Source organism: Melopsittacus undulatus, chromosome 3 (assembly GCF_012275295.1).
Source record: "Melopsittacus undulatus isolate bMelUnd1 chromosome 3, bMelUnd1.mat.Z, whole genome shotgun sequence".
NCBI lineage: Eukaryota > Metazoa > Chordata > Aves > Psittaciformes > Psittaculidae > Melopsittacus > Melopsittacus undulatus.
Genome location: NC_047529.1, coordinates 94,061,476 through 94,077,583, shown reverse-complemented (window position 1 = coordinate 94,077,583; position 16,108 = coordinate 94,061,476). Strand labels below are relative to the sequence as shown.

At 43.0% G+C, this 16,108-nt stretch overlaps 1 protein-coding gene across 4 annotated transcripts in view; it reads right to left on the bottom strand.

Moving 5' to 3' along the window:
• Nucleotides 1–951: 951 nt before the first annotated feature.
• Nucleotides 952–16,108, bottom strand: part of SDCCAG8 (SHH signaling and ciliogenesis regulator SDCCAG8) — a 116,986-nt gene continuing 101,829 nt past the window's right edge. For 2 of the 4 annotated variants that reach the window (XM_005146017.3, XM_031046266.2), the window contains 3 exons: nt 7,856–7,982; nt 5,844–5,926; nt 952–1,288 (listed from right to left, as the gene is read on the bottom strand). In XM_005146017.3, coding sequence (XP_005146074.1) covers nt 5,876–5,926; nt 7,856–7,982 — 178 coding nt within the window. In that variant the 3' untranslated portion in view covers nt 952–1,288; nt 5,844–5,875. Of the gene's footprint in view, nt 1,289–5,843; nt 5,940–7,850; nt 7,983–16,108 lie in introns of those variants that run through there. The other 2 variants (XM_031046267.2, XM_031046268.2) reach the window with 2 other exon arrangements.

Sequence of the window (16,108 nt, the reverse complement as noted above, 5' to 3'; positions counted from 1 at the left end):
ACTGTGGAAAACCCAGTTTCTGACTGAACTTATTGTCGTCAGGCTTTCTCGTCCTAAAGACGTGAGGCCATTTTAAGCGTGTTTATTGTCAGACTGGAAGCAGTTCAAGGAGGCAGTCAGATGTGTTTGGCAGTTTAATGTGGCAGGAAATTGAACTAGGGAGTAAAGCCCACTTTGATGTTAGGGTTGTACCACTAATAATTCTTAAAATACAAAGCAAGGAAAGATTGTCCCCCACACAGAGCAAATGGTAACTTCTTGCATGTGTTGTTACTCCTATTTTTGTTATATCTGATGTATTCATGCTGGCTGAGGTAGCTTTATTAATGGGGACCTGTTCTTTGCACTTTTCCTCCCTTTACTAATGCAATTCTACAGCTACACTGAAGGTAGTAGATGTAGAAGCTTTTTTCTTATGTACCTAGTTTATCCTGCACTAGTTAGCAGATTTAGGTGAATTATTTCTGAAACTGTCTGGTATTTGGAAAGGAACCTTTCAAAACACAGGTGTGCAGTTAACCAGAAAAAAGCCCTCCATGGATATCCTCCAGATGTTTTAAGTTCAGTAAGTTGAAGCCAAGTTCAGCTGGTGCCCATCCCAGAGAACTGCTCAATATTTGCTGGTGGGGAGGTCTCTTTGTTACCCCTTCAGCTGATCTGTACTACCTGATGAGGGTGCCTTTCTCTTAAAGGCTTGATCCAGTGACTTCTGCCCATGGAAATTCTTCCACATTATATAGAGTATTTCTTACTCATCCTTAGGCTTTTCTGATGAATAAGAAGTGGTTGAGATTCTCACTTCTGTTATAAAAAGTGACAAATACCTTGTAAAAATAAGGTTACCAGGTAGATTCTGGTAATGAGCTTATAGACAGGAATGCAGTCGGCTCATGCAGGGTTTATGAGCAGTCCTCTTCTCCCACCTCCCCTTGGATTCAGGAGGAGGAAAAGTAAAAATACAATTAAGTTTATTGGTATTTCAGCCTGTAAATAAGACATCTACATTCAATAATAAAAATAGATAAAAACATTTTCTAGAAAGTTGTACAAATTACAAATTCAGTCTATGCTATGTTATTGCTGTTCCAACACTTGCAAGCCTGGTCTTCAGAATGGTCTCGGCTGTCTTCCTAGGAAGCTGGGTAGGTTGGTAAGGCTTAAAAATATTTAGGATTCTGTAGCTAAAACCAAACAGAAACCAGCTGAACTGAGCAGCAAGCATGCCTGTGTTCTGCAGAGGTGACTCTGGGTTAGCCTCAGACCAGTTTCAGCCAGGTGCAGAGCAGCCCTGAAAGATAAAAGGAAGAGATGGGTGTGTGAGTATCTGTATTGCACTGCTTGTGTTTCTCATTTGTGTCCCTTTGGCCTGTGGGTGAGTTCTTAGAAGAGAAATACAGAAATGGGTAAGGCTGTGGCAGTGCCGTGTAAACAAATGCTGTTTTGAAGCCAGTGCTTCCCGTGGGCCTGCTGCCCTCACTGCTTTTGAAGATCAGAAGTCTTACAGGTAGCAAGAAGGATAACTGTTTGATTTCTGACTAACACGATCTCCACGAGCTTTAGACATGGCTCATGTTTAGCAGTAAATAACTGAGCTCTTGTTCTGGGGCACATCTAAGATCCTGCCCTGTCTGCCTTCCAGAAAGGAGCTGGCAGGTTTGTGCCAGAGCATGTTTACTGGGAATTGGAGGGAGTGTGTACAGGGTGGTAGCTGCAGCAAAATGGGAAGCGACTGCCTGGGCCAGGAGGAAACCTCTGGCTGGAAGGCTAACGTGCCCCTCTGAAGCTCTTGCATAGCTCTTGTTTGTGCCTCTTCAGGAGCACTTCAGGAGTGGCTCTTAAGACATCAAACTCTACTGGAGCTGGGGGAGCTACCTCATAGTATACCACTGGAGTTCTGACATTGGAATTTAAGAGATGTAAATGACCTCAGAAATAAAAATAATCTTTCTACTGTGTCTGGTTTTGCATTAGAGGGCAGAAGGGTTTGCTTCCCTCACCCTCCTTACTTGATAAGGGATTTATGGCTGAGTTAAAAAATTTATGAAGCTGCAGCTTCATAAAAAGGCTTAACTAAAACAGTAACATGGGACTTTTTCCATCAAAATACATGCACCAACACCTCGTGCAAGGAAGAATGAACTACAGCTACAGGAAGCCACGGGGCTTACATTCTGTGTCAGTGCCAGTGAGAGGAGGCCTAGCGCCACACTGCAGTACTCCCCAGCATTAACAGCCAGCATGAGAGTACTGGCAGATTAAAAAGGCAAAAACCCCAAACACTGAGCTCCTGAAAAAGCCTCCTGGCAACTGGTGCTGTGGTGGGTGGCTTACAACAGTCCAGCCAGCCCCCTTCTCCCCACAGCTGCCCTTCATGACCGCCCAACATGTTGTCTCACTGCTATCACTACTAAAGCAACCATGCCCAGCTGTGCTGCAAGGTGGAGGCTCTCCTTTCTAGGCTTTCCTCTTCAGACCATATTTCATACCACTAAGCTTCAAAACATCTCTAGCCTGGAAATGTCAGACTGTCACAGATTCCTCTAACTCAAAACCTCCCGTTTTCTGCTTACTTGTCACCTACAGTTACAAAAAGCATTTAATTAGCCCTGGCTGTAAATCAGATCAGTGCCAGTACTTCCAACCCCGAAGCCTCAGGGTGCCTGCACATCTGTCATCACCACAGTTACCCCTCCATTCTTTGTGACATGCAGCACCTCAGCTTGAGTGATGAAGTAGGAATTCCTCCACCTGACCACAGACTGGCCACAACTGCTTTAACAATAAAGCACAAATACGGGCAGGGTATCATAATCCACTACAGAGCAGCCTGGATGCTAAAGCAGCCATTTAAGCTGCGCAGTTCTGTAACTAAATGGACACAGTGCTGTCACTCCTCATGCCCAGGTAACTGGCAGATGAGTTTGGTCAGGGACCTTTTCCATCTTACAGTTTCTCATCCTCTCACCAGTATTTTGGTGCCCAGTGAGCAGACCTTTGCAGCACAGAGTGACCAGGTTCCTGCCACCACCACCTCCTCACCTCAGCAGCACCTGATCTCTCTGGGTGCTGGGTATTCTCAGACGTACAGCTTCAGAGTGTCTGTAGGAGCAGAGCCATGGACAGCTGAATGGTTTCACTGCTGTTAACTCAGTGGAAGGCAGAGAAGCCACTAGGTTCTTTGGTTAGAAAGGACTCAGGTGGCTTAGGTACCTCAGTCCTTATTTGCAGAGGTACAAATGCCAAGGTGGAGCTCTCAGGAGGGCCAGGCGTAGCTCCTGAGCTGCTCCCAGCTTTGCCCACTGGCCAGACACTGCACAGGAGATGCAGGCCTCCTACAGCTGCAGATTCACAAACTGAAGAGCAAAATCCTGGGTGATGCAGCAGTTGCAGTGTCATGTCAGACATGAAGCAGAGCTCTGTCTTTATCCCCTCCTCCTCCATAGTTTAACTCTCATCACCTCTGACTAAACACTATACAGACAGTGATGAAGGCTTTCACCTACTTAAACCCCCCCAAACAATAAACCACAAAAATTCAGCCCACAGCCCCTGTCTGTGGAATATCATAGGGTGTTACAAATACTGGTAGAGGCACTATTTTTGTGCATTGCAACTCCACTAAAATGCCCAAAATTCTCTCCCCATTAACCTAAGCAGTCTTCAGGCCTCCTAAGAACAGTTGATGACTGTGTATCAACCTGAAACCCTTCTGACATCAGAGATGGACGAGCTACTTGTTTCCTGAACATAAAACTCCCCTTCTTTCTAAAAGCAAATGGAGCACATTACCCACTGCATTCGTTGCTGGGACCTCGCTGAAATTTCCTGCTGACATAAGAAAACAAAACTGCTGCTAAGGAACATTTGCAGTTCTGAAAGTATCTCCCACTGAGCAACTGGAGGGGCAAGGATTGGAATACAGTCACAGGTGAGTGTATTTTAACTTCTGTTGAGAAGGAAGGTGGACTGTTCACAGACATGCTCCCTGTGAAAAAGACATCTGTAATGAGGGAGGAGATTGGTTTAGTGGCTTGGACGTGCAGAATGCACAGGGAGAGTATGGGTGCCTGCCAGGGAGGGGCTGGCTCACAGGAGAAAGTCTTTGGAGGGGAAGGCAAGAACAGCAGGGTAGGACAACAGCCTGAGGTGAGGGCAGTCCCCAGGTCCTAGTCCTGCAGGTCTGTGCTCTTGCTGGCTCAGCAGCTGGTGTCTGCAAGGGGATTATCCACTGGGACACATACTTTCTGTCAAAGTGATGGACACTAAGGCAGGTCCTGCTAGCAAGGAGCATCCCAGCTTTCAGAAACACAGTGCTGAGGTTTCTAGTAATCATCTCCATTTAGATGTTTGTTTGCTCTGCTATGCACATTTATAGTTAGTACCTATATGGGAGGAGAGCTAAATAGCTCTTACTCTCCTGACTTGGAGTGAGTTGCAATGCAAGAGACTTTCAAAGGTAGAAACTCAAAACTTGAATCTTCTGAAAACCTTCAAAACAAGAATTGTAAATCCCATAAAAACTTTTGACTACCTTTACGTGGACCTGAATACATTACACTACATTCCATTATTAAATAGTAGTGCCATCTATTGAATATCGTTGTAATGGCCTGACACAGAGCGCAGGCTATAACGTCAGGCCACATTTTCATACTGGTCCTTTTTCACTCTATGAAAATGAAAGTTACAGAGTGAGCATCTTCATCATGTAAGCAGGTGGTTATTCAGAAATAATACTGAGCTTCTTTCCGCAATAGAAGAATTAACATTATTCCTTTAAAAGCATGTAATTCACTGCTGAGAATGAGAAAGGTGTTTTCAAAAACTGTGGTACTTGTCTGGGTTACACCTTCAACAAGGATGTTGAAAGTCTTTTAAATCAGGTTACTTTTAAGGGAATTCAATATGTAGCGGGATCAGGTATTATATCTTTCATGATGACTTTTTAAATTCACTTTAAACCCCAGAATTTTCCCAACAAACAGTGTCAAATGAGTTTTCCATGAAAAACAGACTCCCAGCAAACTAGAATGTAGTTGGATTTAAAGACTAACCTTCCTTCCTTCCTTTCTTTCTTAGCCCCCTTACAGGAAACACTAACACTAGAAACAAAAATTGCAGTGGAAGTGACCTGAGTTTTTAAAGCAACTCCTATAGATTCGTCTTCCCGCCACCCCCTGTCAGCTAGATTAAAATAAATGATGCAATTCTAAAATATGGGACTTTTACATGAAAGTTAAGTAACTTTTCCAAGGCAACAGGAACAGCTCTAAGCATGTATCAGTACTGTAACTCCAACAGTACCACTCCAAATACAATCACTTATATAACGTGTCTTTCAACATGACATGAAGTTTTATGACTTATCCCAAAACAAACTGTAGCCTTTCTGAAGAAATAGAAAGGATTCAGCTTCCTTAGAATGAGAATACTACTGGAAGCAAGAAAATTCACCAATTCCCAATCAAAACACAAACACAGTGATGATCCAGACCAAAAAGTACCTATGGTAAAATCTGAATTCTTCTATAAGTTCTCACCTTTCTAGGAGCTGCATGCCCTCCTTCCCCTACCAATTTACATCTTTAAAGTTTTTTTTTCTTTTAATGCTGTCAGGTAAGCCTGTCCTTGCAGTGGAGTGCTTGTCCTACATTTTTAAGTGCTTAAAAAGAAACAAACATAAAAAGCTCCAACAATTTCAAACCCCAAAATGTTTCCAACACTTCCTTCTCCCTTTTGTCTTGAAGTGTTTGCCAGATTCAACCCACATCTGCAAATAGTTTTAGTCCTCCTTTCCTCTCCCTCCCCTGTATCTATATATAGGATACAGAAAAAATACCTACTTCTGCTCATTTCTCTTTATCCATCCTGGTTTTTACTCGATTCCATCTGTGTCCTGTTTGAGATCTGCATCCCATTTTTTCCCCTGAAATATGCAACTGCAGTTACTAGTGGCTTATGTTCCAAGATACAAGAGCACATTAAGTTAGTGTATTTTATTTTTAAAAGACTAGGTATGACTAGGTTTCTCCCTCTTCTCCCCCACCAAAACAAAATAAATTCATTACAAAGGAGAAATGTTGAACAATACAGTAAAATGTGGAGTATGATGTCACTTGCACCTTCAATCCATACTGACTCTGAAATTGATACAATTTTTTTAACTATATTTCTACACTGACTGCATCCTTCTGTAGTTCAGAGCTCCCATTTATGGTGAACAGTTCTTTAGTTTTCTTAAAACAATTGTCTGATATTCTAGGCAGCTCTTTTGGGCTGAATTCCAATTCCCAAAGAACCAGCATTGCTTTAAATAGCTGCAAATAGATTTTTAGGACTCATTTTGTGATTATTTTTTTTATATCATTCTTGTCTTTGGAGTGTTACAAAGTTAAAAAGGATTCTCTGGAGCACAATTAACTTGTAATGAACATAAAGAAGGAAGCTTTTGCCTGTCAGGCCTTGATAGCAGTATAATATTGTAATGATTTTTTCTTGTTTTGTCTGTTTCCTGTACTTCTGCCCAACTCCATAAAGGCACGCTCACTTCCAGATAAAATAGATTATCAATAACACAATCCCCATGGACTATGTAAAGTCTACTCACATTACCCAGAGTGCTGCCTTTAAAACAGAAATGTAAATTTTCTTTTCTGAACAACCACCTTACAGAAAGAACAATATGGTTGCCATGAAATTTGCCCATGGTTACTACATGCTGATAACCTTACACTATCTTGAGCTACCAAGTCTGCCTACTATGACAGGAAATCCTGTAAAACCCAAACACACTGTCACGATTAAAGGCATAACAGAGTATGGATTTTATTCTCCTAGGTTGAACATTTACTAAATTCTAAGATTAAAAGCCTATGAAATATTTAAATCCTACCATTTTTCAAAGTTCTAAAGCAATTCATGTTCTATTTACTGCTGGGTTTGCCACGGCACTGAATTTCCTATACTGAATGTCCTTTGTTACACTGAATGTTCCAGTGATCCTGGGCAAACTCACTAGTTTGGAAGTTAAAAGCATCATGATATGGTCAAATTAGTTCATTTACTTAGTCCCAGAACAATGGTTTGATTATTTGGCAGTTTAACTGAAAACCTCATTCTGTGCTTGTTAGTTTTCCTCCTTTTTCCGAAACAAGTTAAAGAAAGAACAACAAATACAAAACCAAACCCTGCAGCTCTCTCCCTTATTTCCACAGCACTGACTGGCTGAAGAACAGTGGCCCCAAAAAAACCTGAAGCAACAACAGCCCATGGCAAGTCACAGCTTCCTAGAGACCACTGGAAGCAGTCACGGCTGCTAGAGATGCAGTGCAGCAGTCAGTGCTCAGGCAGACTGATTCTGTGCTTGCTGTTGGGTGAGTGGTCATGGAGCAGCAAGCAGGGAAGATAAATGACTTCCAAAAATAAGGGGGTGAAAAATACCACAATGTATTTTTACTTTGGTAGGGAGATTTAAGTCAGATAAATGTTAGTAAAAAGCTCAAAGAAATTTTCAACATGAAGCTAGTGTTTAAACATTAAGAACAAATGTCCCTTTTCTCTGAAAAAGGAACACAAAATCATTTGATAAGAAAGCTAGGAACTGTCATCAACAATAGCTTCTGCTGTTTTATTGTCCCTTCAAAACACTTTATTTAGTTTCGGTTTAAGTGAGGCTCAGGTTCAGCTACTAGTCATCTTTCTAAACATGGATTATTATTGTTTTTTTAATTTCATAAGGTACTACCTTATTTAAAACAACAACAGCACAAAATCCAACATCTGAAATGAGACTGCTGGCAGATTCTGTTAAAGCTGCAGAACATTCCCCTCACTTCCTTTCCTTTTGGCACAGTACCTGTGTTCGCAGAAACTGCACCTCTTCTGTAAGCAGCTGCTTCTCTTTGAAGAGCTGATTCTGTTTGTTGAGCAACTCCACTAACTGCTGGGCAGTGGCCTGGCAATGCTTGTCAAGCTGCTGTAACCTGGGAGAAAAATAGATAAAAGGGTTGCAGAGCATCTGAAGTTGGAGTTCACAGTAGAAGCTTTGATGTTTGCACTGGCGGGTGCAGCTCCCAGCTGACAGAGCTCAGTCTGGTGGTTGGGCTGAGACTGAAGTATTACTCCCAGGATGGGCACTCAATATATTTTATCTTTACAATTTAAATGAGCACATTTAAAAGTTTGCACTTCTAATTTAGAAGCCTTATCATGACATGACAACAAATTTGCTTCGCTATTAAGTGACATCAGTAAAGCCTGCAGGACTGCATCCTGATCCCTGTAGCTAAGCAAGCTGCACACTCAGTAGCTGCTTCAATAACTGCCCTCCTGAAACACAGGCACTAGCACAGAATACAAATCCAAATACCCCAATCCCCCGACAAACTGGACCTGAAGTGACAAAAAATTTTGTTTTCTGTCCACTGCTCTTTGCAAGCTGCTCATGTCCAAAACTTGTTACAGAACACAACACGTATTTTGAGTGAGCTTAGTGATAAGTAAACACGTCTGTGTAGATCCTTTAATAGTGTAACAGGGATTCCTGGGAAAGGATGAAAAGAGTAGAAGCAATAAGCAGGGGCCTTTTGCTTATACTTGAAAACAAGTGCCCGAGTTGGGACAACACAGGGCAACTGCCACCTTTACTCCTTTAATCACAAAAGCGAGCATGGCTTGCTATGGCCATAGTGACTGTTCATTACTCCTGCCATAAAAAACAGTCTGTTTGGCACCTGTAGCATGGGACATAAACACAAAGAAGCTGGAAACTGTTTTTACATTAAATGCATTTCATTCTTTTAAATACAAATGTCTAATTAGAAGTCCCTCTGGATATCTTAGAATCTTCTTGCTTTTAAATAATAGTACTCTAGGGGAAAACCTACACAGCTTTAACCACTATGCTCTTAGGAAACATAAACTGACCGGTTTTGTCCAGGTCAGTTCTGAATATAAACTTTGCACTTGCTTTTGTAAACTATTTCTTGTGCAATATGTTCAAATACAGCTTCAGCTGAACATGGTTTTTAGGTTGTCTCTCTCATACAGGCTATGTTTTTAATGGAATTAGTTATATGCTTACAATAAGACGTGTGATTTTCTGAGCCTTTCTACTTCCAAGTACCGTGTGGTAGTTTTAACTTGTACAGCTGTCATAACTCAGGTATGCTCATCACTCTGAATATCCACATTTTTATCAGGATTTTCAAAGAACTGCATTAGTAGACACCCCCAAATTTCTTGATAAAAAGCTAGGCAAATCTAGCTGAAACAAAATTGTGAAAATTGATGTCAAAGTCGGTATTTACTGATCTGTATCTGTCAGCCAACTTCTTTGCAATCAAACCACAACAACCATGTGGCGAACACCGAATACTCATATTTCAGTGTCCTGTTTCTCTGCTAACATTTCCTTGCAAAAGGGATTTGATGCAGGACCATCCCCCAGGGATGAGAACAGAACTAAATGCAGCGAGCTGCAAACAGCGACAGCTGGTTGTAAATGTCCAATGAAGCAAACAAAACCACCGCTTTGCTAGCACAGGATATTCTACTAACTACACACCTAGATGCTCTGTGTCTAATTTCACACTCCCTATACCTTCCAAACTACACCATATTGGTACAGGAGCTGTTTATGCTTAATTTCTTTACTAAAGGTGATATCAGGAGCATTGAACTTCAACAAAAAAATCCCACAAAGCAAAATTCCCACCCACAAACCCCCACCCTTGTACTGTTCTTCGTTTTGCTTTTAAAGATGGAGCTTTCCCATGTGCATCTTGATCCCAGGGAGTGGAAGAACAATGGTGGTGTCTGCTGGAAGCAACATCATAGTTTCAAGCTGGAGAGCCGAGCTCTGCTCACTGCTCTGCCATTGACTGCACAGAACCATAGAATGGTTTTGTGTTGGAAGGGGCCTTTAAGCTCACCCACTTCCAGCCACCCTGCCATAGGCAGAGACACCTTCCACTAGACCAGGTTGCTCAAAGCCCCATCTAACCTGACCTTGAACACTGCCAGGGATGGGGCAGCCACAGCTTCTCTGGGCAACCTGTGCCAGGGCCTCGCCACCCTCACAGGGAAGATTTTTTTCCTAATGTCTAATCTAAAACTGCTCTCTTTCAGTATAAAGTATTCCCCCTTCTCCTATCCACACCTGCTCATGTAAAAACATCCCTCTCCAGATTTCTTGTAGGCCCCTTTAGGTACTAGAAGGCTGCTCTTAAGTTTTCCCCTGAGCCTTCCCTTCTCTGGGCTGAACAAGCCCAGCTCTCTCAGCCTGTCTTCATAGCAGAGATGTTCCAGCCCTCCTATAGACTCGCTCCAACAGGTCCATATCCTTCTTATGTTAGAATTCATTTAACTTGAGTAAGATAAGAGACTTTACTGCACTTCTTTATCTGTAATAAAGACATCTTCCAGTCCTTTATTTCTAACATACTTATTACTTTATAGCAAAACTGATAGGGAGGTGTAACTGGGAAGTGCTGTCTTCAGGCAGTCAAGGGAAGAACCTCACTGCTGCTGTTTGAAGTCTTAAGGCCATGAAATCCTCCTTATACATGAGAGCCTGACTCAACCAACTACAGTCCAGATTCTAGGCCCTCAGAATCTAAGTTTCTGCTGATTTCTACATTCAATTAATATTTTTTCCTCTCTGTTAATGTTTCAGTCTCTTTTAACAACAATTATATAGTCTTTGAGAGACCCTCTTGCACAAAATTATTATACAGTTATTTTATTATTGCACATAAGCACCCTGACCCACATCTCTGCAGCAACACAATGAGCCTTGCTCATCACTGTGGTAGGGCTCATCCAGAGGCTGGTGCAAACAGCCCTGAGGAGAGGCCCTTCACTGGCATGCCTCTCCTCTCACGGAGAGAGCTCCAGCTGAAGAGCCACCACGTCAGTGTGAGGGACTTCCTCCAGTTCTGGCAACCAGAGAGAAGTCACTTCCAGCTCATGTGAATTTTACATCAAAACAACACTTTCTACTAGATACCCACAGGCAGCCCATGCAAATTTCAGAAACATGACTGGATACAAGCTTCACCATGCTCTATTGCAAAGCTCTGTATCCTTTCAGATCATGCTAAGGATGATACAGATAAACTGCTGTAAACAGACAAGTCGTTAATTATGGCAGTACTACTCGATTATGCTTTTCTGTTCTGTACCTTCACCTCCCACCATGTTACATTTGGACTGTCCCCTTGAGCAGAGGGAAGAAGATCACACAGGTGCTGTGCTGGGTTTGACTAGCATGCCACAACTTTACTATTGTCTGAATCTCTCTCCAGTGCTTGAGTATGGCATTAACAACATTCCTTTCTGCATTTCTGGGTCACGATGGATAATGAGGGAGTAGTTCTAGTCAGTGCAGATCCCAGTCCATGAATTTCCAAATTCTGTCAGTCTGCTCTCCCAAAACTGCTGCCAAGCTGGCCCCTTGTCTGCATACTGGGACTACCAGCCTGCTCCAGTGCATTTAGCTCCTGAGGACAGGCTCTGGGCCCTCTCACAGTATCTGCTATTATGTGTGACATGTGCAGCACAGCCACACATTCCCATATGCATTGTATCTGGCCTGCCTGCTGATCTCGTAAATGATTCAAGATGAGAAATGAACAGCTCCACCCACATTCACTGTACTTCCCATATGTTACAACTGCACATCGATGCCTGCCATCATTTTTACAACTGGGTGACAGAACCTTCTGCACATTTTGCTAATACAAGTGAGTAAGGTTGCATGGTCGCCACGTTCACTTTGGCAACACTACCTACCACACAAATGTGTACTGCGTCCTGAGCATCTGAGTGACCACTATATCCTCACCTTCTATTCCAAATGAGATGATCTTTCCACCAAGGTGGCAAGATCTGTCCAGCTGGGATGTCAAGCGGCTGCTCCTCCTTGGCCTGGGAGTGCTGAAGGACAGGAATTTACTCCACACTGTGTCATGTTACTTCAAGGCACAAAGTGAAGACATGTAGCTCTTCAACCATGTTATGTTTGGACTATTTACAGCACAACCTGGCACTACAGAGTAATTTCTCATTTAGTAGTAATATACTACCCTTCAAATAGTTTTCCATTAACCACTAAACCAAATTCCTATTTCTACAAGGAGGAAAGAAAGGCAGCTTTGTGAGATGAGTGGTTCTACAGAAGGAGAACAAAACAGGCATCACAAGCTGTAACGAATGCTTCAAGGTTAACATTTTGCTCTGATTCTCAGTACTTGGAGATCGTATGCAGCTCATACGCAGTTTTATGTTAGAACAGCTCCAAGCTACCTTGCTACTTTGTGTAGCTACAACCTGCTGAAGACTACTTCTCTCACTCCATACAGCAGTAATATTTAGAACTGAGATTAGGCTATACCCTAGCCTGTCCAAAAGTGAAATGGAAAGGGACAAAGAGATTTCTTTACATTTCTACAGTTATGGGTAGACAACCACTGCAAGCCCCTGCAGAAACCAGGTGAAACATATAAAACACAAAGCAGAGCTTTGGCATCTAGGTGAATCCTACTCAGCAGAATAAACTTTGTGTCCAACACCACAGAGCTGGACTGGCATCCCCCCCAGGCTTACATTTAGATTCTTCCCTTGTCTGCAGCCTACAGACAAAACCAAAAGCTTCCTTCTATTTCATAAAAACACATTCCTAAATAAGGGCACCCCACAACATTCCTGCTGCAAGCTCCCTGCCCTGGGGGACTCACAGGTCCATCAATCCACAGGCAATCTGCAGTGAAGGAAAAACTCATGCAACTGTGAACCCTCCTCTGGGATTTATACTTGATTTGAAAGAAATTAATATGTTAGGATCTGTGGGCAGTGCCCATTCACCTGGCAGTGGGGATCAGTCCTCGACATAGCAGAGGCAGTAGGAGGTTATTCACTTTTTCAGCAGTCAGGTTACTGATGTAAAACGTTTTCACCCTGCTCCGCAGAGCTGAATTTGCTGAAATGGTGTGATTGGATTGCAGCAACCTGCAGCAGCTAAATCACCAAATCCAATAATCACGCTGCATTTACTGGCACACATCTTAATTAGGTTTTAATACAAGTAATCTGATAACTACTCCTGGCCAGCCAGAGCGGAGCTGTCAGAGCTGGAGGGGCTGTTGCTGAGCGGCTGGGCCGGCGCTGCTGCGGCCGCCTCCCGCTGACCCCGGTGAAGCCCCCATCTGCCGGTTGCCACGGTAACACAGGCCAGCCCATGGCGCCCAGCAGCTCCCCGGGCACCCCGCGGCGAGGCCTGGGGCCACACACAGCGGCCACCAGCACAGGGGCCATGGCTCCTGCTGCCCACAAAGCTACCCAAACCCAAGTCACGAGGGCAGGCTACACCGCCTACAGTGTGCTCACTGCCTTCAGGACACCGTCAGGGTAAGAGCGCCAAGCTCCCGCTGCCTAAGCTTGCTCTCCCATTGCTCCTCTGCCTGCAGGTGGACGCAGCGATCGGAGCCTGCCTCTGGTCACAAGATTGAAACCCGAGGGAGATGTTGCAGACCACCACCATGATGTGGGGACTCAACTGAGGGGACCCTGCCTCAGCATGGCGGCAGTGCCACATGTGGTAATCGGCACTTGAAAATCTCAGATGTTCTCAACAGGCTGAATTTTAAAAGCAAATGCAGGTTTTAAGGACAAACTTGTTATAAAAAGAGGGAACAAGACAATTAGTAAAGAAAGCAAAGCCCAGCAAACTTCTACCCACTTTTACAATTTTTTTTTCCCAGGACATCCTACATGTTTCATATTATGTTGATACAGGGGTAAGCGATGTACAGGGGGTAATACCGAGAAATTGTACAAGGGGGTTAAAGGAATTCCTTTGCTTAAACAAAAGTATTGTCTGTCCTAAGAACCTAACATGCCAAGGCATTGACTACTGATGAGGGGGAGAAGCAGATGCTTAGCTCTACTGGTAAGGGACAAAAGCAGATGTTTGGTTCTACTGATAAGCGGGGCAGAAGCAGACTGGGCACCGACCAAACCCTAAGGCCATGTGTGAAGATTAAAAGGTGAAAAGTTTAAGAAGAGGAAGAATCCTTTTACTCCATCCTGAGACCCCTGCCCATGACCAGAAGGGGCACTGCGCAGGCGCAAAGGACCTTCTAGCTCATTACAATACGAAGCGGGGATAGATAATAAATATGTACAGGTGTATCGAGTAACCTAATGCATATGTATACCTTAAGAGAATAAATGTAAAGGGAGAACAACCCTGAGGTGTGCATACTTTCGAGGAGCTATCTCCATGCACCTCAGCGCTGAATAAAAGCATACCTACCTTACAACTTTCACAAGTTGTGGAGTCTATCCGCGCATCACTGTGATAGTGTTTAAGTAGTGGTGCTTAACAGGTAGTTGTACTGCAACCCATTAAAGGATGCTAATTTTTACACTCAAATGGTCAGGAGTTAGAAAATACCAAAGGGAAGGTTTTCTTGCAACTCCTTCCCACCCTGGCTCCCACCTCCACTGGTGTTCCCCTGACCACCCTCACTGGTACCTGAGGCAATTACCCACTACAATCCTCCTGAACGATTTCAGTCTAAACCACATGATTTGGCAAGTCTAATGAAATTACAAAGCACTTCAGCAGTTCCTTATAACAAGAAGCACCATGCAACCTTAAATGCAAAATCTGCTGTATGCAATCCCATGATCAGGCTTGCTTTGCCTATGTGAGGATCTTGGAAAGCCAGACTTGCTGCCATGCCAAGGGTTAAGGTGTATGGCTGATGCTTGTGGTGACCATGTTTCTGCAGCCACAAGTCACTGGTACTCCCCGCTCCTCTTGCGGCACAGGTTCCCTCTGCTTTCTACCTCAACTCTGCTACTTTTCTGTCTTCCCTTTTCCTAGCAGAAGTAATGTCTTTTTCATTAAGGCAGAGGTGATATTCATCACCTCTTTGTATCCTGAATCAGCTCTGTGGATAACCAGGACAATCAAACCAGTAGTAAAATTAGTTCTTGTATGAGCAACCTTCACTGTCTTTCGCAGCACTGACAAATTCACACAGTAAATTTTGAAGTAAATAAGAGTTCATAAATTCAAGAAAGCAGACAAATAGCAAATTACCCCCAAAAGTTTCACTACTGTCATAAACTGCTATTTGCTTAAGACCCTGATCCATAGATCAGGACCTTGAAACAACCTTGAGGGATAAGCGTATCTGAGAAGTTCCCATATGCTCCCAAAATGTAAATGGAAATATCTATACAATCTATCCGTCAACCAAACTCCATTTTCTCTCCTAACTTCAAAAGCAAACACTGGGATATAGCCTTCTCATGTTAATTACAGAAGCAAACCGGAAGAGAAAAAACACCCCACCCCGTAACAGTGAGTAGGGACTTGAATGGACAGTGAAGGAGCTTCCTCATTTCTGTTACACCGGAAGTCCTGACTTCTAACAGGACAGAAGACAGTTTAGGGCACACAAACAAGTTTCTGTAGCATGTCCCACCTTATGAAATCCCTATCAACATTCTGTTGCTACACAGAAGGCCAAGGCTGTTGTTTGTTCAGGCAGAGAAGAAATGCAGTCTTCTAAGCACTTCTAGCTTAGTAAGGTAAGCACTTGCCCTACTCTACGGGTGGAGCAAACTTATCCAGCTTACATTAACATACGGTGACTAGAAGCTAATACCCCTTACACAGTTTAGAATTGGACACCTAAGAAGAAAATGTCCACATTTCACCATAAAACCCTTGATCCATGTGGATTTCTATCACCCTTTTTATTTTTTTCATTTTTTTAATGTGTATTGGATAACCTCTAAATTCACTTTTACTAAAGGCACTCTTCATTTTCCCCCACATTTTTAAAGAAGAGCCTATAGTACATCATCTCCATACATACAGTACATCATCATAAAATAATAATCTTGACATACCATAACAACAATTATGAATAGCATTTAATTAAAATTTTACATAGGAACAGTAGCTTCCCCTTGGTTTCAGATGTCAACACTCACTATTAGAATGTATCTTCACTTCCACAGCTGGTCCAGCAGGTTAAACAAATAGATCATGTAAGAAACCTGAGCCTGAATCTATTTCTGGGCTTCTAAT